This window comes from Gobius niger (assembly GCF_951799975.1).
Source record: "Gobius niger genome assembly, chromosome: 2".
Taxonomy (NCBI): Eukaryota; Metazoa; Chordata; class Actinopteri; order Gobiiformes; family Gobiidae; genus Gobius; species Gobius niger.
This window is the reverse complement of record NC_136853.1, coordinates 36,843,021-36,866,625: the sequence shown is the minus strand read 5'-3', so window position 1 is coordinate 36,866,625 and position 23,605 is coordinate 36,843,021. Positions and strand designations below refer to the sequence as shown.

Sequence of the window (23,605 nt, the reverse complement as noted above, 5' to 3'; positions counted from 1 at the left end):
ATCCTCTCTGAGAAAGTCTTTGTAACAAATATGTTAACAAAATAAAACCATTCAGTGGAGTTTGGAGCATTTTTTTTTTAATGAAAACATAAAAACTTGCAATACAGTTTTTCCCCTCATATTTATGTCAGTAATCTACAGCAAAAGTTTCAAATCTATATCTCTCAATAAAAAAAAATCCCTATTCACCTCCATCCATCCATCCATCCATTTTCTTCCGCTTTATCCGGGGCCGGGTCGCGGGGGCAGCAGTCTCAGCAGAGATGCCCAGACTTCCCGATCCACTATTCACCTTTCGCCTTAAAATTGTTCTTGCACCATCCAGTCAGGGACAGAGAAAAAACAATAAAAGAAGCTAGTAGGGGCAGATTTAGATTGGTCACTACAGAAATGAATAATAAAATGATTAGTAATGGACTCTCCATATCCCAGCAGCACTTTGCCGTTTCTTTGAATGAAACATAAATGTAGAGTTGCATGCTGTGCCGATTATTGATCTTACAATCTTTCTCTCAAAGCTACTGTAGAATGAATATAGTTTGATGTATCATCATGACTCATACTTCTTACCTTTGAGGTGTGATGTATCACCCTATCGCGTTCACCACCGGCCCTGAAGGGAAAGTCTCCCTTGAAGTAAGTGATTGATTCATTTTTAATAGAGACATAGTCAGCATCATCTTTACACGAGTGCATTTGTGTGTGGTAACCTTAAGGTTAAGGTTATAATCTTATAGCTAACGTCACCCAACTGGAATCCAGTTGCGTCAATGTGAACATTTACAATATGTTTTCAGTGTCATTAAATATGCACAGGGAGGCAACAGTACAAGAGCAAGTGCAGCGTGAGTCATGAGTGAAAACATTTTTAAAGGAAGAGGAACATCACGATCGGTGCGACAGCAGCACCACATGGATAGGCTACCCTTTATTGAAAGTGAATGGAGCAGGATTCAGGTTGAAAAGGCTGAAAAGTGCCAGAAGACATTCAAAGGTGTCATAGCAGAGACCTGATAAACACATTCAGATGTGAATTCAGTAAATCTTGACAGATGCACGTTAGAGGACACGGGTATGAGTGATGTTTTCAGTAAAGTTTAGAATTGTGCCAGGTTGAAAGCAACAAATGTGCAGATGTACAACGAATCATGTAGCAATGATTTATTATACTTTTTTATTTAAAGCAAATTCTTAAAAAGAAATTGGTTAAAAAAAATGTGGCGTCACATTCGTCACATTCTGTATTGATAAGCTGAGATCAGCGTTAGCACTCTTGCCTCACAGCCAGAAGGTCCCGGGTTTGGGTTGTGGAGTATGGAGTCTGCATGCTTCTCTCCCCCATCAACTGAAAACACGCACAATAGCTGAATCCTCCAGCAGGTGATTCTGATCATCAGCCTGGTTCGACAGGAGATCCCTGTCCCCGGGCGCTGCACTGCGGTCAGGGGTTGCCCCAGTGGCATCGCAGGATGGGTCAAATGCAGAGGACAAATTGGTACACCATAACCTTAAAGCCAACATTTACCCAAGCACAGAAGCTACTGTATATCACCCCATAACTGGTAACTTTTTATTCAAGTTCATTTTTAAATTAGGCTAAAACTGTTTTACACATAGCAATGGTAATAATGATTCATTGTAAAGGAATGATGTACAGTATCTTTCAAAAGTCGTTGCTGCTCATTGGACCAATATATAGGCCTGCATTATGTTTGCTGTTTTCATCATGCAAAAACCCACATGTGCCTATTCGGGTTTTGGATTATATACAGTAAAATGGGTAGTATGTACATCTGGTAAATATATTTTTAGTGGAAAACACAAGAAAGAAAGAAAAAGAAAAAAAAACATTATCGTGTTGTATTACATGGCTGCGGTCTTAAAAATAATTTTATATATTCCAAAAAAAACATGTATTCATTATGATGGCGCAGCGGTTAGCGATTGTGCTTCAGAGCTAGAAGGTCTTGGGTTCAAGCCCCAGGCAGAAGGGGCTTTTCTGTGTGGAGTTTGCATGTTCTCTCCATGCCTGTGTTGGTTTCCTTCGGGCACTCCGGCTTCCCACTAAAATGATGTGGTGGGTGGTGGTCGGAGGGGCAGTAGCGCCGACTGGCAGCCTCGCCTCTGTCTGTCTAGTGGCGTTTGAGAAACTTGGCAACACAGGCTTGTAAAGCACAAGATGCAGGAGATTCTTGCAAACAGAAAGATTATGTGGTAGAATGGATGACGCACAGAGACAAGCTATAGACCTAAAATGATTTCTCTTGGTCTTTTCAAGCCACTCTTTCTCTGCAACAAGTTAAAGGTCAGTGGGCCGTGGTTGTCTACAGCAGAAAGACCTCAGCATAAAGCTACAATGTTTATTTTGAAAAACATTTATGGTTTCTTCAGGGCAAAATTGGATGAAATAGCGATAGTGTGCAAATCCTGCTCCCCAAACCACTGACTTTTATGGCTTGTGGTTATGCAGAAGGGATCAAATGTTAAAAAGGGTTAGGTAACATTTTTATAGCTGGCTAATAAAATAACTTCTGAATAGAATCATCCACATTAATACCATGTGCCTCGAGGGAATCACTAGATAACCTAATTTTACTCAAGTGAGACCTGAATATTGATTTACATAATTGAGATACGGTCGCCTAAAGGTCCAGAAGCAAAGAGTTTAGCAGAGGTGACCTCAAACTCCTTAGGGTGCAGTCATAAAAGCTTTAATATTATGCCCAGTGCCCAGGTTTTAAATCAATGAGGACCAGGTGGACAAGCTGTGGGAATATTCAACTGTTTGCATCATCCCTGTACTATTTTCTAATCCCAAATAGCCTCGACAATGAAAAATAACATGAGACAGTCGTGTAGAAATGCCCCTTGTGCTGCTTATGTCATGTTTCTATGGCGACAATCATGTCCTGTTTCATCTTTCATAGACCCACAATAGAACAGATTGTGCTGCAGCCACACATGGACCGGCATTCACTGTCTGTGTCACCAATACCTTCACATCCATCTGTAGAACCTCCTGTCTCACATCATCATGTCCTCCATATTTACACATCTCAACTGCATTTCTTCTTTCCTTTTTAGAGAATTAACAAAATTAAGATATCCATTTGTTTGAGTATAGTAAAAAAAATTTACACAGGACGTAAAATAAAGCTAATTTTATTTTTCAATTAGTGTGCTGTCCTGGTAGAGCACATTTCTGCACCATTGTCACGTCTTCTGACCCAGTGAAGGGCTCCCACACTGCTGTACAGTCAGTATAATAGAATTATTACTGTTGTTGTAAATCAAACTAGTCGAAGCTGAATTATGACTAGTCGTAATGACATTACAGGTATCCATAATGACGTCACCCATTGAAATGAATGGGAAATATGTCATTTGCACTGGGAGAAATCATATCCAAAATGATACAGAATATAGTATTTTTTATTTTTATTTACTGGTTTATTTGGTCGGGACAGTGCATGTTAATGAACATGGGTCTCATGCATGTAAAGCCACACCGGATTGTAGCCTTGGGCTAATTTCCATCCGTCGTCCCCCATGCGCGGAGGGCAAGGCCAATACAACTCTATGGGAGAAATGCAGTTTTTGTAAGAAATCCAAAACGAAAATTGACAAATGTTTTTCCTCATCAGTATTTGATCGTGATTGGATTCACAAACCTGTGATATTATTTTTATGTCTGAAAGTCCTTTCTATTGGACAACATCACGGTCATATTTTCGCATATTGTCACCACTTTTTGACATTTTTCAGAGAATATAATTGGACATTAGTTCATATGTGCTGACAGAGGAGACAATGAACTTTGTGACAGTTTTTGTTTCATGTGGATTTTCCAGTAATGACTGAGATATGAGCCAAAAAACATGCATTTCGTCAGTTACCACAGTTACCAGTTACAGTCAGTTGCTCCACCTCAATTTTAAACATGACCGCTACCTATTGAATTACATCATTATTATTACTCCATTATGGGTCAAAACTCTGGTAGAATTGAGTCCGCTGCTTTGGGAGCTAAACGTTCTTATGTTTACGTGTGTTCTTATGTTTACGTGTGTTTAGTAGCCATGTGCTTCTAGAGTGTGCTTAGCATCAAATTGGCCCAGTGGCCTATGACCTCTGTAAAATGAAGTTCAGTAGCCCTGGTTTAGATCATCAAAAAGGATTTACTGGTAAAGCCTTGGATACATAATGTAAAGGCGTTTAAGATTCAAATGAGCACATCTTTGTAGCTCCAGATGCTACATTTTATCTCCCACATTTTTTCTTTTTTAGCACTGGCCTTGCATTGGATCAAAGGTAAGTGCTGCTTTGAGAGGACACAATCACCATTACTGGCTATTTACCATCTGCCAGCTGCTGAGATTTCCCCAACCGTGAGACGCTTTGGTGTTTGCCCCCGTTCTTGGCATTTCCTCCTACATACCACTTATCTTCTCTAATCCTTGTGTTTTATGCACAGCAGCACCACAGCATGGATAGGCCTGTCAGGGGTATGGGCATTTTACAAGATATTTGGCGCTATAACAACGTGACGATCATCAAGGTTGGAGCGGCTACAGACACATGATGGTCACAAAGGATGGATATCACTGGCTTTGTTCTGTATTACAAGAGGTTTGGCAGCGTTTAAGAGCAGATTCGGCAAAGCAAACATTTGTGCTCATTCAAATAGGACGTGTTGTTCAATGAACAGCAATGGGTTGTTTTAATTCAAGTCTACAAGAACTGATCATCTATCGTTTTCCTGTTGAGCGTCTCAAGAGTTATATAATATTATGTCTATGTCTGTAATTCTTGATGAGCCACTTTTTGATTTGGTGGTGGTTGTGTAAAAACGGTATAAAATAGATATAAAATTTTACTATTGACAGACATTTTGGGATGTTTTCTAGTTGTTTGCATCTTTAGAAATCATCTGAAATATTTGGTATTAAATTAATGTTGGCCTTAAAAAAAAAAGGTTTTTTGTGGCTCATCTACCCCAGGAGGTCGGGAAGTTGACCAGGTCTTGGGGTAAATTGAACCACCAGATTTAAAGGTGAAATTGACACTTAATATCATAAAGTATTATTTTTTTTTACATTTTAGGGTTTCTCATTAGAAATTTTATTCAACAAAAGAAAATTATAATAAATATTTTTCTTACGCACCATTTGTAGATTTTGAAGCCTAGGCATTAATTCAACCTGGGAGACTAATTTCAGCATCACCTACAGCCAATGATCGCTTCCGAGAGGGCCACACCTCCACCTCAGCCATCAGCGTTTGAGCCGCAGGGCCATAGCAGCCAATCATCGCCCTCGGTCCCACTTTAGGCCTCCAGCAATCATAGATCATTCGCTTCCCAGCTGCGCCGTGACCCACCTCCGCCCCGTCTCCACTTCCTCTGCCACCAGCTTCTCCCTGCTGCATCTTCATGGGTCTCCTATACCACAACCGGTGTCCAGGGAAGACATCCCTAACTCCAAGCTGTTCATCCATACTGACTGTCATACATCGACGTCTATCCCCGGGGTCTGATCGCCAAAACTAATATAAATCTCAAATAAATCTTCCTAATCATTGCTTTTGTCTGTTTGAGTCTATCCAGGTTGAAATGCAATTTGGGCTCTAAAAAACCCCGAATTATTTTATGTAAAAAAAAAAGATGTAATATCTAACTTTAATTTGCTTGTCTCTACTAGACCCAGACCCACCAATAAACAATGTAAAAACGATAGAATTGTACATCAAAATGTTTTGTAGTTTGGTATTCATCGTTTCTTGTGGAGCAGAGGCTCAATTTGCCCCAAAGTTCCAGTTTAAATTTTACCTCATTACCTCATTCTTTGAAAACACCAAGAAAGTTGTGTTTATTTAAGAAGAAATCTTCCTTAGCCATTAATATACCGAACAAAATGACCAACCAACATGAGGGGAAAACATTTATGTATTTGTTTTTTTGTGACAAACATTTTGGTGATCAGGCCTGAGTTGTGAAAAACATTACAAAAAATCGGTTATTTTACAGCCAGTTTTTTGTCTGGTAAGTTCAAATCATGTAAAGATGAAATCTATAACCTCACATAAAAATAAAAATGTTTTATTTTCAAAACATAAGGGTGGTTCAACTCACTGGCTCAACTCACCCCACTCTCCACTGTGTATTGAAAACTGAGAATATTTGCCAAAGCTTTAAAAAAAAAAAAAGTTTGCTGTGGAGCCAAAAGTGTAAGGATAATTTGTAAATAGCACTGAAATGGATGTCTGTTAATAAACTTTAATACTAAATGGTTGTAATATTGTTTTATGTCACTAGTACAGTCACATCTTTGTCCTTAAAGGTTTACAGTTTAATGGCTGTTTGGGTTCTTTACAATTATTAACAGTTAAAGCAATACTATGTAACTTGATCCTTTTCGTAGTCCCTCTGGGGGTAATACAAGTGTTAATGGGATGATTGGAGGGTCTTTCATCTCCCCCGGTGTCTCTGGCCAGAAAACCAATACACACTATCACGAAGAAGAAGCTAACAGGCTAACGGGCAAAGCTAACAGCAGGCTAGCGCCACTTAAACAGTATTTAGTGCCAAGTTTGAGTGAAAAAAAATATTTCCATTGTGTAATTGGATGTACAATATCCCTCTCTCCCTTCGCCTTTTCTGTCAGCGTAGTATTTACTCTCACGGACAATTAATGAGTAAAAAAATCTTGCTACGACACCTGCAGTTGCGCTTATAGCCGCTAGGGGCAAGAGTTACTTAGTACTGCTTTAAAAACTGCCTGGAAATATCACATTTATCTGATAATCAAGAAATGACCCCCCCCCCTTTTGCAATGTCTCCATTACACCACAGGATAAGACAAGGCAAGCCTGGCATAAAACAAAAATATCAGCAGTTTTGAATTATGTATCAAAACACAACCAGCAGGCAGCACATTAATTAAGGTGCATACAATGAAAAACGATTGTAAACACGGCTATTAAAGTTGCCTTCCCTCACCAGTCCTGCTGCTTTCTCTTGACAAAACAACCGTACACACGACTGGCAATAAAATAACTCACTTTATTCTCAATGGGAATACAGTGCACTAGAAATGTCACAAGTAGAACTGTATGTAAACATAATTAGACAAACTACTGTGTCGAGAGGCAGCAGTAATGACAATATCCACACAACCACAAAAACAGTAATAAATAAAAGTTCAAATGGCAACACAGTGTGAGGACCAGCGTGACTCTTTACACCGTTACAGTAGTCAATGCAACAACAGCTCTGGAGAAATACAAAACCACTAAAAAAAAGTAAACACATTAACTTTGCACTGGTGAGAACAACCAAGAAAGTAGCAAAAAGGGAAATATAACAGACAAATAGAAAAAGTATATGTTGTTTTAAATATGTTCAGATTTGCAATGAGACAGGCAGATTCATGATGGAACTACAGGGTTTTTCTTTTCCCCAGAGCTGTGCAATAGGCATGAAGATATGTACAAAAGTTCAAATGAGCTACAAATGTATTGAAAACCATTTAGATCCCTGCAAGTAAATTCCATTCTGAATTACTGCAGCAAACCAAATTTAGGTTGGGACATATCGTGCACAATGTGCCTTTTGGACGAGGACGGCTGTTTTGAACAGTGATTTTCTGTGCACAGTTGACTTTTGATACAGTGCAAGTCGAGGATATTAAACAGCCTTCACAAGACTGTCAAGAATGCACAATGTTCCAACACACATTTTATCAGAAATTAAATAACCTCAAGTTTACCTCAATCCACTTGCATGATATCTGTGACACCCTTGTACCCATCTACAGCACATAGTTAACAGGCTAAAATACAGTACCAATGACCCCCTTTGAGATTAAGTTGTGAATAAAAATAAACATTTGTTCTCCCTATGTTTTGTATAGAAGGGTGCATGAGATGTAAAGGACACAACTCCCACGGGCACATTAATGATGACCTTAGCTTATGTTCTGCACTGACAAAATACACAGTGTCCCCAATTCTCCTGAATGTGAACAGTGCATCTAGATGAAAAGATGGCTCATGACAAGTTCAATAACATAATTTTGAAAGTCTTTATGACCTTAAGCCAAAACGTTATCAAATGCTTTGTGGAGCTGCCAAAAACAGCTTTGAGACTGAATTTCCACATCACATGAAAGTACATTTCCATATTGGTTAACCACAGTCTGTCACAGTAGTACTTTGGCTGCACTCCCTGTACCGTCAGGACCAACAGGTGGCAAACTTATTTTTTCTTAATATCTTAACATTAGCTATTATAGAGGCAGTGCATTCTCAAATATTCTAGACAACAAGCATATTATTCACTCAGTAATAAATAAACATCAGATTTGTTCCAAGTAGCTACAGGCCGCGAGAATACATATGTTTAAATAAGGATCAGTGCATTTGGAAAATGTCAGGTTCTGACGTGAAGTGCATGAAGCGTCGGACCTTGGGCATGATGGAGAGTTAAACGCCTCACCACATATGTGTCTCTCTGATCTCCGCTATCACCTGGCTGGCCTTCTGCAGCGCCTGTGGACAAAACATTTAGACTTTACCATAGGCTAGTGGTTAACGCGTTACTCTGTAGCACTTCTACAACTGCAATGCATACGTTTTAAGTGTCACCTTTGAATCATCCCCCCAGTAAAGAGACACTGCTTTAGATTTAAAGGGATATTTCAGGATTTTTGACATAGAGCCTCATTTCCTAGTTATCCAGAGTGCTGCTAATTTCTGGAGATAATTGTTTGTAATCTATGCTGTTCTAACTTTTTAAAGAGTTACGTGGCGCTAGGCTAATGCAAGGCTAGCGCATTTCTACGATATCAGCTAGCCTGCATTAAAAACAGTCTGACCCCCTCCACAGTGCACCTGAGGCAAATCACTTATAACGGCAGACTAAAGTTATAAATGTCTGTGTCGATAGAGTAATTTTAACCATTTTGCATTTAAAATACCTTATATTTGAGCAGCATCAGCTTCGTGGTTGTATAAGCTATGTGGTGGCGGAGTGATCTGCTAGAAAATAGTCCCTCAAAATCATTCATGTAATGCAAGGTCAGTTATATTCCAAAAATTATTCTATCGACACAAACATTTATATCGTTAGTCTGGCGTTATAAGTGATTTCCTTCAGGTGCTCTGTGGAGTGGGTCAGACTGTTTTTAATGCAGGCTAGCTGACACCATAGAAATGCGCTAGCCTAGCACAATCCTAGCGCCACGTAACTCTTCAAATATAAGGAATGCATGAATTACAAAAAAAAATATCTCCAGAAATCAGCAACACTCTGGATAACTAGGAAATGAGGCCCTATGTCAAAAATCCTGAAATATCCCTTTAACACACTATTTCGTTATCTATAGTCCGCATACATACATACCTGCAACATATCGGCGGCCTCCTTGCGTCTCTGAGCCATGTCCTCAGATTCGGTCAGCAGTTCGTTGAGCAGTCCAGACTTGTACAATTGTCCCACCAGCTCACTCTGCAGACTGTCCTTGACGTGGTTGACCAAAAAGTGCATCACTGCTTTTGGCACACTGCAGCAGAGGAGACGGTCACAGTTACTCCCCCCTATTTCATTTTCATACTTGATAAGTTTATTCTAGGAACAAATTCATATTGCGTTTTCAGATGCGGGGCAGAGGCCTGTAATGCAATGGGAGATTCATAGGAAGGAATAAACAAACAAAAATAATGAACCTTTATCATTTTTTGGTAAGGGATTGGGGCCATACAATTTCCATGAATAATGTTTCAAGAAAAGAAAAAGAAACAAATCACCTGAGCGCATTTGTTTGTGTGTTAAATACTGTTTTCAGTCCAGTTTTCACTTTGTGTGGATACGAGCCATAATACGAGCCAATCATTTGTGTTTATAGTTTTTGATAGTTTGATGATCAATGTTTATGTCAACAAAAATCAGTTGACAAAACACTGTCACTTCTTATTTATTTTTGTGACATTAACAGGACTAGGTGCAAATTGGTCATTTTAATGCTCACTACTGCCACCTCAGGTCTTACGCGTTACTGCACTTTCTATATTAAAGGGATATTTCAGGATTTTTGACATAGGGCCTCATTTCCCAGTTATCCAGAGTGTTGCTGATTTCTGGAGATATTTTTTTTTTTGTAATTCATGCAGTTCTTATGTTTGAAGAGTTTCGTGGCGCAAGGCTAGTGCAAGGCTAGCGCATTTCTACGATATCAGCTAGCCAGCAAATCACTTATAACACCAGTCTACCGATATAAAAGTCTGTGTCGATAGAGTAATTTTAACCATTTTGCATTTATATTTGAGCAGCATCAGCTTCGTGTTTGTATAAGCTACGTAGCGGCGGAGTGATCTGCTAGAAAATAGTCCCTCGAAATGCGATCATTCATGTGACGCAAGGTCAGTTATATTCCAAAAATTATTCTATCAACACAGACATTTATATGGTTAGTCTGGTGTTATAAGTGATTTGCCTCAGGTGCACTGTGGAGCGGGTCAGACTGTTTTTAATGCAGGTTGGCTGATGCCGTAGAAATGCACTAGCCTTGCACTAGCCTAGGGTCATGTAACTCTTCAAATATAAGAACTGCATGAATTACAAAAAAAAATATTGCCAAAAATCAGCAACACTCTGGATAACTAGGAAATGAGGCCCTATGTCAAAAATCCTGAAATATCCCTTTAAGCTCATGACGGCACTTCAGACCCGAATTAAGAACTTTTTGAGTGACAGAGCAGGATTTTAGAGGTAGTTGTGGTAAAAAGGTCTGGGCTCATTCTACACATTAGGACATGGCTGGAACCTGTAGGGGGAGGAAAATACTTAATTTTATTTTTTTTAATTCTGTATAGTCCCTTTAAGGACAAATTTCCCTATGACAAAGTATACCATAACCATAACCTTTCTCTACAATGGGAAAGTCCTGTATGACTGAGAGCCAAAACAAATGGATTAGGGCGACAGTGGTGCAGATGGTAGAGCGGGTCGTCTCATGATCGGAAGGTTGAGGGTTTGAATCCCGCCTCCTGCAGGTGCAAACTGTCGTTGTGTCCTTGCCTACACTGGTGCATGAATGAGAGTGTGAATGGGTGAGTGGTTCCTTGCTGTAAAGCGCTTTGAGTGCCTAATATAGGTGGAAATGCGCTATAAAAGTTAAAACCATTTACCATTATATGTTCATCCATAGTGACACATACGTTTAAAGTAAATATGACACATTAGACATAATTTTTGCTAAAACATAGTTAACACAATTTTCTTTAAGATTTTGCTAAAGATTGTACCCAGAAGAAGGCAAACCGCTGTTGCCGTGCAACCATGTCAAGACAATGGGAAATGAGCCAAACTGTTATGGACTGCACCTTTATCCATGTCACTTCCTGTCAGTGGCTTAAAAATTCAAATAAAAATAACATTTCTGCCCAACATTTCTTCATTAAAGAAATGCTGCTTCACTGCTGATGAACTTGCAACTGATGTTATCCATCTGAATAAATCATATTTTCAAAAGCATTAAAACCAGCCATATGCACTATAACAGGTTTTTTCCACAGCAGTTTACTTTTGTTACTCTATGGACAATTGCTGCCTGTTGCAAAGAAATCCATTTTCCCATAACTTCCAATGTACAACATTTCATTCCGATCTGAAAGGCTCTTTGTGATGCTGTGTGAGCGCAGCCTTTTACACTTTGCAACATCAACAAAGCCTGACTTGAGATGTCTCAATCTGATGAACTCAATTTTATGGAGTTCAAGGCAACAGGACTTTTGAGACCGTGTGGCCAATCCTGAGAGGGAGAGCAGACAGATACAGCAGCTGGTCCTGAACAAGTATGCAAGATGGCCGTCTGATTTTGGCAGATGGATAGACTCGAGTCTGAACTGCCAGGTGGCTCAACTGTACTGCATGCCATCAAGCTAATGCCAAAGCTTTCGATAATAAGCTATAATGTGATATCACTGGGGAATATCATATGGATTCCAGTTCTCTCTATAAAGTTTGTTTATTGTCATTTGAAAATTTTGTTCCAAGTAGCGCTGATGATTTTACCCCTTTGAAAATGGTGACTGGAAAATTCAATACAATGTCTTTTTACCATAGTGGTAAAGGGTCAAGAGAAAAAATGCAGAGAGATTGAAATTTTATTATTTTGTGTGCACATTTTAAAGACTGTGTAATCCCAGGCATGCTTCATAGAAATACAGCTTTTCAAAAAGTATTCTTCTGGGTTGTTTTGAGTTGAGCATGTTTCTCTGAGACACTTTGTCAATGCGTATATATAATCAGTGGAATCTCAGAATGACAAAGCTTCTTGGAAAGGAACACTGTCAGATGAATTCTTTTGAAAACTTTTACAATACTCTAGTCTACACAATATTAATCTCTTACCCTCCTCCTTCACAGAGCACATTTTCTCCAGCTCAGCTTTACCCAAATCTAAAACCTTCTTGACTGAAGCTTACAGCCTTTAGGTCAGAGTAACTGTTGGGTTTTCATCACATTTTTGTCATTCTTTTATTGCTTTTTTGTCAGTTTTTCATCACTCATTTTGTCACTGTTGTTGGTTTTTGTGGCTTTTTTTCTCTCGTTTTTGTTGTTGTTCAGACACTTTTTTCAAGAAGCTTTTAGATTTGGGTTAAATACAACTTTTAGGTCGAAGAAAAAGTTGTCTCTACCTGTCTTGAATGTTCTTGCGCACGATCAGAAAGTAGGATTTGATGAGACGCTCAATGACCTCGCAGTCTCTCTGCTCACGTGATGAAAGCTTCCTGGCAACTGGCACAGGCTGAACAGAGAACACAATTAACACTAGTACAATAGTGATACAAGAGTATTGGTAAACCAGTTAGTTACCACATCAAGTAGGTTGACAACTCCTTTGAGGGGACTTCCAGGCCCTGAGCTCGGAGCCTCCTCTCCCTTCTTCAGCATCCCCCTCCAGTTCCCAGTGCCGTCCTGTTCCGGCTGGGATCCTGCGCCGGGAGCCTAGGACCAGACAGAAACAAAGTAGTACAACTCATTAGCAACAAGGCACAAAAGCAACTCTTGTTTAGTATTTAAGCTCGAGTTGGTAATATATCTAGGCTGGACTGTATGCAAGGAGCAACCACACAGGCATGGATGGTACACCAAGAGAGAGTATGCACACAACAGGCTCTGGGGACAGACTACAGCAGAGTGGCACAGCTAGATATAAAACACACAGGTTCCAATCTATTGAGGCACTATTTACAATGGCTACAAAAAAAATTGTTACTTTTTGTGAATAGCATAATATTCATTTATAGTAGTAGTACTACCGTATTTTGCGGACTATAAGTCACACTTTTGTTCATAGTTTGGCTGGGGGTGCGACTTATATATAAAAATGTATAATTTCACATGTTTGTTATTTTCACACTGACAGCCGCTAAAGGGCGCTCCAGGCTTGTGTATCAGCTACTCCTGTACCACAATAATTGAGCAGCAGAAAGAAAGTTTGGACTGAGCAAGAAACTTGTGACGGACTGACGAAAGTGGAGGTTTCTCTTACTGCGATTAAGAAAACAAAATAAGCTAATTGCGGGCTAGATAGCTAGATGACTACAGCTAGAGGAACGAGTTCGCAAATGAGAGCTTGAACAACGTGATGCCGGGAGAGGCTTGTCAACGGTGCCGGTGCAACTTGCACTCCGGAGCGACTTCTATATGTTTTTTTCTTCTTCATTTTGCATCTTTTTGGCTGGTGCGACTTATACTCCAGAGCGATTTATATATGTTTTGTTCTTCTTCATTTTGCATCTTTTTGGCTGGTGCGACTTATGCTCCAAAGCGATTTATAGTCCGGAAAACACGTTACTTAAAGCTCAAGACAAGAATATCTTCTCTCATAGACAATTGAATTGACTCCATCAAGTGTTCATTGCTGTACAGGTCTTGCAATTGTAGCCATTTGTAGCTTCTGTTACTTAGTGCAGCCCTACAACGGCAATAGCAAGGGAGTTTGAATGCTCTTGTCCAAAATTGTGCACTTACAGCCCATAGAGGCTTGGGATAGCGGGCAATTGTTCTGCTATCCAAAAATCCCTAGTGCAAAAGAACAAATAGAGAGTTTTGACAAGAAAATAGTCAGAAGGGTGCTCTGTTTGATATGGGGAGTTGATAAACACACGGAGCAGAAAATATTTTTAGTCAAAGCAAGTCCACGCAGGCTGGGTGGGGGGGAAAGAAAAAACGAGAGCATGACGTCAGCAAGTCAGATCATGCCAGCAGTCACCCGTGCATCCATCCATCCAATCTGAAGGCCATGCCCCAGCAGCAGTTGCCCATAAGTCGGGGCACAGATCCAGAGAGCTGCAGCCTACGTGCCCACCTTGGCCCCATCCATGTCCGCTCCAGTCACAGGGGGCTCGCCAGGAACCACAGCCGGGCCTTTGCCAACAGACTAGCAGGAAAATGAGAGCAGGAATACGGGGGGGAGAGAGAGAGGGAGAAGAAAACAAAAAAACGCTCTGAGAAGAAATGTGGACAGACAGAGAAAAAAGGCGTCTGGCGTTCCATTTGGGGAGACATTTTGAGAGATGTGGGATAAAGTTCCTCACTGGAAACTATCCGAAGCATTCGTTTCACGTCCTGCAATGCTACGAGTGATTAACACGGCACACAGGTCCTTTTATACGGAGCTCATGGGAAGTGGGTTTTATTTAAATATATGTGAATCTTTACCTTATCCCTGGGGACTGAGGTGGGCAGCTCTCTCATCCTGTTCCTCCTCTGCTCCTGCTAAACACACACAAGAACAGATGTTAAACTATTCATGGCCAGAGCCAATGTGCCAAAGCTCATTTACTGGACATTAAATTGGAAAAATCATTTAAAGTTTTTTTTATTATTATTACTATACCAAATCTCCTCTGCTAAGTTTGATTTAACATTTTCATATAAAAATTCAGACTGAACACTGAGCATGTTACGCGATACGGTGACACAAACACAGACCTCTATATTATTATTCATAACTCCACAGGCATCTGCAAAGTCTGGATGCTTGGTGTTTATGTAGGCAAGCTCTATGGCAACTAAGTTATGGACCTGGAAGAAGAAGGCAACACGTTAAGCTCGCAGAATAAAATACATCTGAAACATAAGACAATGATTCAAAGGGCCGCACCATTTCATTTGTGATAGGTAGTCTTTTCCTCAGCAGAGATGTGACCACCTCCACAATGGCTTCATGGAGCTTAGGGAACCTCTGCAACTCCTGTGGATCGAGCCAATGTAATATAAATTAGGCATTGATAAATATTACATACAAAATGCATGTACAATAAACAAAAGCGGAGCTGGGTGGCAAGATGGTAAATTGCTATGAATAATATGATGTCCTTAGGCTCCCTTTGCCGTTTTACTCGTGTGCAAATTACACTGCAGTGGTAACAGGTGCCCAGGCAGGACAATGATATTATGGATGCTGAGGCCGTTTTAAACTGTATCCTCATTGTGTCCGCACCACCAAGGGAGCAATGACTAATTCAGTGTAGCAGCATGAACCAACTCAAGTTACAAGTAAAAGTTTTTAGATTAGTCCTGAGGGGAATTACAAGGATATATGTAGTTTTTTCCCATATTTATTTTGTCAGTTTCAGTTTAATGCCTTTCTTTGCACAGTACAGCATGTTTGAATGTGATTATGCATAGAGGTCAACCAGACTCCTCTGATCTCCGCGGGGCAGGGGTTTACCTGAGTGCTGTAGTTGCTGCAGTGCTGAATGATCCTCTGCATCTCCTCGTGCACCAGCTCCACACATCTCAGGCTGGGCTCCTCCAGACGCTTCACCTGCTTCTTCACTAGCAGCTCAAAAGACACCTCCGGCACGAACAGCGATGGACGCGGGCCCTGAGAGAAGAGGGGATAGTGTAACCCAGAGCAACCAGTACTAAACTAACAAACAGGAGCAACAAGGGCCACTGTGAAAGGCTGCAGCGCTGTAAAGGACTATAAGAGAAGTGAGGCTGACAAACTGCAGTGACACTGATGTAACACACTCACTGTGGCGTTCCTTATGGCGGTGAGAATATCTATAGTACTGAGCCCTCCCAGAGGATCCACTGACTCCAGTGTTCTGCCAAAAGTCTCGTGGAATATGTAACAAATTCTGGCTCCACCGCACCTGAAAAATAGCAGTAGGGATATTAGTTCTGATGTGAACCCTGTGGCGCACTCTCCTGTCAGCCTTTCCTTCACAGAATCTGTGCGTGCCTCAACTTACAAGTCGGATCATATTAAATGATGAAACCAATGCAGTTGTTTTGCACATTTGGTGTGCTGCACCAACAGCACCACCAAGTGGCTACACCGCAGAAGTACTACTTACAGCTCTGCAGTCTCTATGTATTTGGCTGTGCCCTCTATGGTGTTGCAGTATTCTGTGGCAAACTTGGTGATGAGTTGTAACAGTGTGGCACTCTGGTCGTCTACAGGTTCTCCGTAGCTATTGAGCAGGGACTGGTACTGCGCTGCCAACACATTGATCCGTGTCTTGAGCTCCGGGAGGCAGTCTCTGATGTGATGCATCAATAACCTGATATCATGACAGCAAATTATGTTTCAGCGATTACTTGGCAATTTACGATGTCACTCAAATATATAATCCTGACTAAAGTGCAGAACAACTCATTTACAATATCCAGGTCAACAGTTGTCCACTGGTGTGATACGTGTGCATTTTTAAAGCAATTATGATAACCAGCTACGAGTATGAACCGACAGAATGCAGAATCAGTACCTATTCAGGGTCCTGGCCAGATATTTTGTTCCATTTCTTGTTGCCAGAGAAGGATATTTCTTTTGCAGAAAAGCGTGTTCATCTCGAATTGAATCAGCCACAGACTTCCTGTTGTTGATATCCAACTGACTCCTGGAAGTTCAGATTAAATTAAACGAGATTAAAGGCAATCAGAGAAAATGAAAAGCAAACAGAGTTCATAAAAGTCAATTTCATCTGTATTAGATTTTCAATTGATGTATTTAACATCATAGTATTGTCAGCTATGCATTTTTTATGAATGATAATCTCACATTGATGATGCATTATGCGTATTATATTAAGAGCAAATACGTCCCCCGCTGAACCAGCATTAAATATGTATAAGAGCTCTCAGATCCCATTAATGCTGTGTGACATTGAGTTTTATTAAGACTTAAGATTCTAGTACAAGTGGAGTAATAATGCAGAAAGGTTTGTAAGGTGACGACGACCTTTGCATGTCACGCAGAATTTTACGGCTTATTAAAAATGTGTAATAAATAATGCACATGTGCCATATATTCTGTTATTGGTGACTACCATAAAATAAAATGTATTTATTTAATTAGTTTTAATTACCCATAGAATTATGAAACATACTGAACACTTGTTTACCTGTTCACAACTCCAATTAAACCAAGTTTAACAGGAATGACTCTGCCCATCAGGACGTCCATCGCATCAGTGCCTGCATCCATCAAGTCCAGTTTGGTCACGACGGCCAGGGTCCTTCTTCCTAAATTAGTCAACAGAGTTTGCATCTTCAGTCATTGTTCTTATTGACAGGGTTTCTACAAGTCAAATTCAATGCATTTTAATGCCATTTTGATGCCTAAATACGGTATGTTTCATACCATGAATCCAAATGGCATATTTCATTTTGTAAGGGAATGAAGGAAATATAAATCACATTAAAAAGTTTGATATTCAGAAATAAAATCGGACACAATTGGGCGATTTTTGAGCAAAAGATGTGTCAAATACAGTCAGCCCGAACTACAGCTGAATTTGTTTCAAACCATAGTTTTAGTGACATACTGTATCTATGCATTAAAAATAGTTGAGCAACGTCATAGTTGTGGGTTCTGCGTCTAAGGGTAAATTATATTTTCTATAAGGACCATAATTTTGACATCATTTATTTAATGACTTTTAATGCAACACAGAAACCCTGATCAACTAAGGGCTTTGGCGGGCCTGCTGCAGACATACAGTTGTACAATGAGGTCATAAAGCTTTCAGTCCCCCTTTAATTATTTCTGGCAGTTTAAATCAATATAAATATTTTATTATAGGTTTAAAAAAAATCCATAACAATAATTAATGAACAATTATGCATTCAAATAAATTCTTGCAAATAAATTTTACTAGAAAAGATTTTTTTTTTCATTCAAAACCCAGTACAACTGCAGACCCAGTTCATTGTATTAACAAATACAGGGAGATAAAGCTTATTTCATTTTTGTGAGGACTTTCTTTTATCGAACAAATCTTCCTTACCATCAGGATCCACCTCTCTGGCCACTTTTAGAGCCTCGGAAGTGGCCATATCCGTGTTTGCAGCGGTGACGGCCAGGATGATGCAGTTTGGGTTAGAAATGTGCTTCAGGATTAGATCTCTTATCTGGATCTCGATGTCCTTGGGCTGGTCACCCACAGGCACCTGACAGAGACCGAAGCAATTAACAAACAACACACAGTCAAAGCTCAGTTTGATTCATTAATCTGCAGCAGAAGATTTTGTATATGATTACACTGAACCCGAGGAGAGAAACAAATGAGGCCAGTGCCTCCAGACAAAAGGATTTTGACGAAAGCAAACTCCTAAAACACTGAATGGAATGAAAGCCTTTTGTATAGCGCTTTTCACATGACACAAGTCAACCAAAGCGTTTCACAGTTTAGGGGATTTGTTCTTCATTCACCCCACACATGGTGGTGGTAAGTGACATACTGCGACTTCACAGGTCTGCGCCAACTCTGACCACCATCATTCATTCACACACATTCATCAAGGAATATTACACGATTTCACTAAAAAGACATAGGCCCAAAAAAATATTATCATTATACAGTAAATAAATTAGGAAAATTAAGTTAAGAATAACGATGTAGTATTGATGTAATTCAATATTCATCCCAATTGTTCAATATCTTGATAATAATGTTTGCCATTCTGTGAGCACGGTTGACACGGAGTTATATCCCCTCATCCTCCCACGCAGTTTACAATAGCTTGTTAATTGAACCAAATAATTTGCACATTTTAGTCACAGGTTCAAACATTAAAGGAATAGGCCACCGTTTTTACATACTGAGATATGTTCTTACCTTAGCTTGACGAGTTCTTTAGGACCTGTCTGCTCTTCACCCGTGCCTTCAATCACGTAAACACAGCGCAGACGGCGTTAGCATTTAGCCTCTCCCCCTCTCCTCTATAGCTCCAAAACAGGTCAAGATAGAAGCTACCAAGCTCTTCCACGTTTTCCCTATTTAAATATGGTTACGTGAAGTGTTACACTACAAAGTATAATACACAAAATTAAACAATGTGGATTTTCTAAGCGGATAAAAGGGGGAACTATATTGTAAGGCGTAATAATACCAGGAGTAGTTCGAAATCCGCGCAGTAATCTTCACTTTACTGCGCAGTAATCTTCACTTTACTGTGCGGATGCCAAACTACTCCTGGTATTATTACGCCTTACAATATAGTTCCCTTTTATCCGCTTAGAAAATCCACATTGTTTAATTTTGTGTAATTATACTTCGTAGTGTAACACTTCACGTAACCATATTTAAATAGGGAAAACGTGGAAGAGCTTGGTAGCTTCTATCTTGACCTGTTTTGGAGCTATAGAGGAGAGAGGGAGAGGCTAAATGCTAACGCTGTCTGCGTTGTGTTTACGTGATTGAAGGCACGGGGGAAGACCAGACAGGTCCTAAAGAACTCGTCAAAGCTAAGGTAAGAACATATCTCAGTATGTAAAAACGGTGGCCTATTCCTTTAATGTTGGAATGAATCATCGTTTACAAAAAGTTGATACACCTGACAATTCAGCGTAGTGCAAGCAGGATATCCATCTGTACACTGAACAAAAATATAAACACAACACTATATATAAATATATATAAACATATATATAAACAATAGACCCATCCCTCTCAAGTATTATTCACAAACCTGTCAAAATCAGTGTTAGTGAGCATTATTTCCTTTGTCAAGAGTATCCATATCACCTCACAGTGGAGGCATATCACGATGCTGATTAGACCGATTGAATATTGCACATGTGTGCCTTAGGCTGTCTACAATAAAAGTTCATTCTGAAATCTTCAGTGACTTCATATAGAGCTGATCAGGTTATTGATTGTGCCCTGTGGAATGATGGTCCACTACTCTTCAAAGGCTGTGTGAAGGGCCTCGGGATCTCGTCACAGTATCTCTGTGCTATGATTGCCCACTCAAGTTGGTTACAATAACAGTCTGCAGTCAGGTGGAGACCCCGATGAGGACGAAGAGCTGCAGATGAGCTTTCCTGAGACGCTTCCTGGATGACAGTTTGTGCAGAAATTCTTTGGTTATGCAAACCCATTGTAGTAGCAGCTGTCCGGGTGGCTGGTCTCAGATCATCTTGGAGGTGAACATGCAGATGTGGAGGCCCTGGTCCGGTGTGGTTACACGTGGTCTGCGGTTGTGAGGCCGGGTTGGATGTTCCGACAAATGTACTGACACCTTTGGAGACAGCTCTAGTAGGCATTCCTCTGCAGCCAACTGCATGCTCCCTTGGAGCGAGCGACACCTGTGGCACCGTGCTGTGTGTAAAACTGAAGATTTCAGGAGGACTTTTATTGTGGCCAGCCTAAGGCACACCTGTGAGGTGGGATGGATTATCTCTGCAAAGAAGAAGGTCTCACGAACAAAGATATAGACGGATTTGTGAACAATACACGACTAAAGAGAAATGGGTCTATTATGTATATATAAAATTCTTCATATCTTTGAGTTCAGTGCATAGAAATGAGAGCAAAAACAAGTGTTAAATTTCTGGTCAGTGTAGTTCTTATGGGTTCAATGGGAACATTTATTTGTTTTAACTGAGAGAGTCTCACCTTCGTGATTCCTGGCAGATCCACAAGCGTGAGATTGACGACATTAGGAGAAAATATCTTTAGATGAATGGGCTCATCACTGATCCCCTATAGGAACAAACAGGCATTACTTGTACTTCGAGTTTATTGTGACAGTTTTTGATTAATTCTTGAAATTTATAATATTGTTTAGTAGATAAAAACAATGACTGATCAAGTCAAAACCTTCACCTTATTGTTTCCAGAAACACGTTCAGTTTCATTCTCAATCTCTTGCCGGATTTCATCAAATTCTGTGAATATCTGCGCCAAAAAATAAAAATGAACAATTAACAAAATATTTTTCTTATATTGCAATATGTTAATAGTGCATGTACCTGGTTTTTAGTGTGCAGGAACTTGCCCCACTCTTCACCTCTGCCTGTTGAATAAAAGGTAAACACTTTTAGCCTTGAAAAAAACAATGTCATTACATTATACACAAACAATGTTGCAATATTGTTTGGTGAACAACAAAAATATGTGTTATAACTATCATAAAGGTTACCGGAAAGGCATGAAGTTTATTTGTGGCTAGAGATTATTATTAAGTAGTGCTAATAAATAATGAAGGTTGTGTATATCAGCTAATTACCTGAACAAGAGTGTACAAAATGTGGTTTGTTGCACATTACCATCATCACTTTTCAGAGCATCTCCAGGATCTACATGGACCAGCTGCAGGATGAGAGGTCGTCTGGTAACGACTCCAGTCCCTCGAGGAAGAAGATCCCTCCCCACAAGGCTCTCCAGCACAGAGCTCTTTCCACTGCTCTGTAGATACAAAGTGCACACTCATTTGTTGAATTAGGCACATATATTGTTGCTGCTTTCAAAAGGCCCAGTGAACCAGCCAAAAAATGACAATGGGCTTTGTGCAAGGTAAGACATACTGCACTATGGCCTGGTCAAGCAAACACAGATAGAGCAGCTCTTAAAATAGTGAATGAGGTTTAAAATAGATTGCACAACCATCGACAGAGCAAACGAGGAGGCATGCAGCAATGCAGTAGACTAGAGGGTTAGGTACACTGTATGGCTATTACGTAGGAAATATTCAATGACTGCATGCTTCATACATTTGTATTTCTATATTTAAAATGCGACAATGAGAGCAAGGCAGGTATGCATTAGTTCCATGCAGCAAGGTTATACGATTAGCGTAGCAGCTATATTACAAATTGATATGATGACAACATTTACCTGGGTCCCTACAACTGCTATTTGTGGCAGTTGTATAATGTCCGCACCCACGGTGTTGAAAACATCTTGAAGCTTGTTAATAACTGGGATAAGTGCCTCCATGCTGGCGGTTTAAATTTTACTAATAAAGCTGCTATTTTTGTGATGGAGCCAAAGTCATTCAATGTCCCGACACCACCATTGCAACAACACCCACCGGCCTATGATGGTAAATTCGTGACGCAGGGACTTGTAGTTCATTCTTCACATAAAAGCATTGCGCAAGTCTAAAATAAAACTACAACGTTTCACACTCGCGTTGGTTTAGAATAAATCTCGCGCATGCGCACAGGCTATATTGACGAAAGGTTAGCATTTTTGCTAATGATTTTCCACACCACGTAAAGAACTTTTGTTTCTTCATTTTTAATACCAATCTTCGCCTTTTGTGGTGTTACTTTAGTTTCTGCTATTTCAGTATGTTGCAATTCTTGGTGAGTTGACTTTGTTAAAAATGTTACTGGCAAATGTGTTAAAGATGTTCATTTTGAGTTAGCAACTGTCAACGCAATGATTTACTTGAGCTCAGCTAGTACTTACTAAATAGTAACGACTATATTCGTGTTGGTTATTTTTTAATTGACAAGTCTGATTGTTGTTATTGTTAAATATTACTGGAGTACATGACATTGTTAAATGTTTTACTTTTGGTTACAGGCTGGTTTTACCCTCGGCAATGTTGTAGGGATGTACCTCGCCCAAAACTACGATGTAAGTGACACCATTTCCGATCATAAGAAAAATCATAATGCTGTCCAGCCGTAACTCTTACTAAAAATAGTGTGCTTCTTCGTTGACACCAATAATACATTCAGGATACAATGAAAGAATGGCCCTGTACTGTTGTCATTGTGTTTTACTCATGTGTTGTTTGTAGGTTCCTAATATAGCCAAGAAATTTGACAACTTTAAAAAAGACGTGGAGGCCAGAAAGAAGCCACCATCTGAATGAGATGTGACCATGGTTAAAGGAAGAAGAGTTTATTTATTGTACAGGGTGATTTGACGAGTGTAAACATTGATTTCTATATAACACGTGTAATATAATGCCTTGAGTTTTCCAAGACAAGTTGCCATTTTTAAAATATGGATATAACTGGATGCAGAGATCATGACTTCATGGCACTGTTGGCTGGCATCTTGATATTACAATATCCTGTTGGCATCCATTCACTGTATATCAGGTGCACAATGTTATTCTGTGTGTTATAAGACTTGATTTGCTAGAAATATTTGCCAACTGTGTTACAAATATAAAATCACAAACCTTTCAATAAAGGTGTGGGCAATGGAAGAGTTTCCACCATTTTCTGCCTTAACAATTCAAAATATAAATAGCATTCCACTGTCTTCCATGATGCAAATAAGTACAGTGTGTAAAGTCATGTTTAAAAAATAAAATTCTACTTTTTATTCTTCCGCTTTT

The 23,605-nt window shown here is 39.7% G+C and overlaps 2 protein-coding genes across 3 annotated transcripts; one reads left to right on the top strand and one right to left on the bottom strand.

Moving 5' to 3' along the window:
• Nucleotides 1-7,790: 7,790 nt before the first annotated feature.
• Nucleotides 7,791-22,348, bottom strand: LOC306960111 (dynamin-1-like protein). Of its 2 annotated transcripts, XM_079552434.1 has the most exons (19): nt 22,141-22,348; nt 21,573-21,711; nt 21,276-21,319; nt 21,130-21,201; nt 20,920-21,006; nt 18,307-18,469; nt 17,422-17,542; nt 16,786-16,917; nt 16,375-16,581; nt 16,050-16,170; nt 15,741-15,896; nt 15,171-15,260; nt 14,999-15,091; nt 14,726-14,779; nt 14,373-14,444; nt 12,875-13,006; nt 12,697-12,806; nt 9,401-9,560; nt 7,791-8,547 (listed from the first exon to the last, which is right to left on the bottom strand). In XM_079552434.1, the coding sequence occupies exons 1-19, from the start codon at nt 22,240-22,242 to the stop codon at nt 8,491-8,493; spliced, it is 2,112 nt and encodes a 703-aa protein (XP_079408560.1). In that variant the 5' UTR covers nt 22,243-22,348; the 3' UTR covers nt 7,791-8,490. The 2 variants fall into 2 exon arrangements, with proteins under 2 accessions (XP_079408560.1, XP_079408561.1); XM_079552435.1 differs by lacking the exon at nt 14,373-14,444.
• Nucleotides 22,349-22,474: 126 nt separating this feature from the next.
• Nucleotides 22,475-23,496, top strand: stmp1 (short transmembrane mitochondrial protein 1). Its single transcript, XM_079551396.1, has 3 exons — nt 22,475-22,613; nt 22,837-22,890; nt 23,057-23,496. Exons 1-3 carry the CDS (start codon nt 22,599-22,601, stop codon nt 23,129-23,131), a joined length of 144 nt encoding a protein of 47 aa, XP_079407522.1. The 5' UTR covers nt 22,475-22,598; the 3' UTR covers nt 23,132-23,496.
• Nucleotides 23,497-23,605: the final 109 nt, after the last annotated feature.

Excerpts from the sequence above, each read along its gene's own strand:
- LOC306960111 (XM_079552434.1), bottom strand. The coding sequence starts at position 22,242 with ATGGAGGCACTTATCCCAGTTATTAACAAGCTTCAAGATGTTTTCAAC. Across the intron at positions 16,918-17,421 it reads TTAATTGGAGTTGTGAACAG|GAGTCAGTTGGATATCAACA; the intron begins GTAAACAAGTGT and ends CTGAACTTCCAG. Across the intron at positions 13,007-14,372 it reads CGGACATGGATGGGGCCAAG|GCTCCCGGCGCAGGATCCCA; the intron begins GTGGGCACGTAG and ends GTCTGGTCCTAG.
- stmp1 (XM_079551396.1), top strand. Across the intron at positions 22,891-23,056 it reads ACCTCGCCCAAAACTACGAT|GTTCCTAATATAGCCAAGAA; the intron begins GTAAGTGACACC and ends TGTTGTTTGTAG.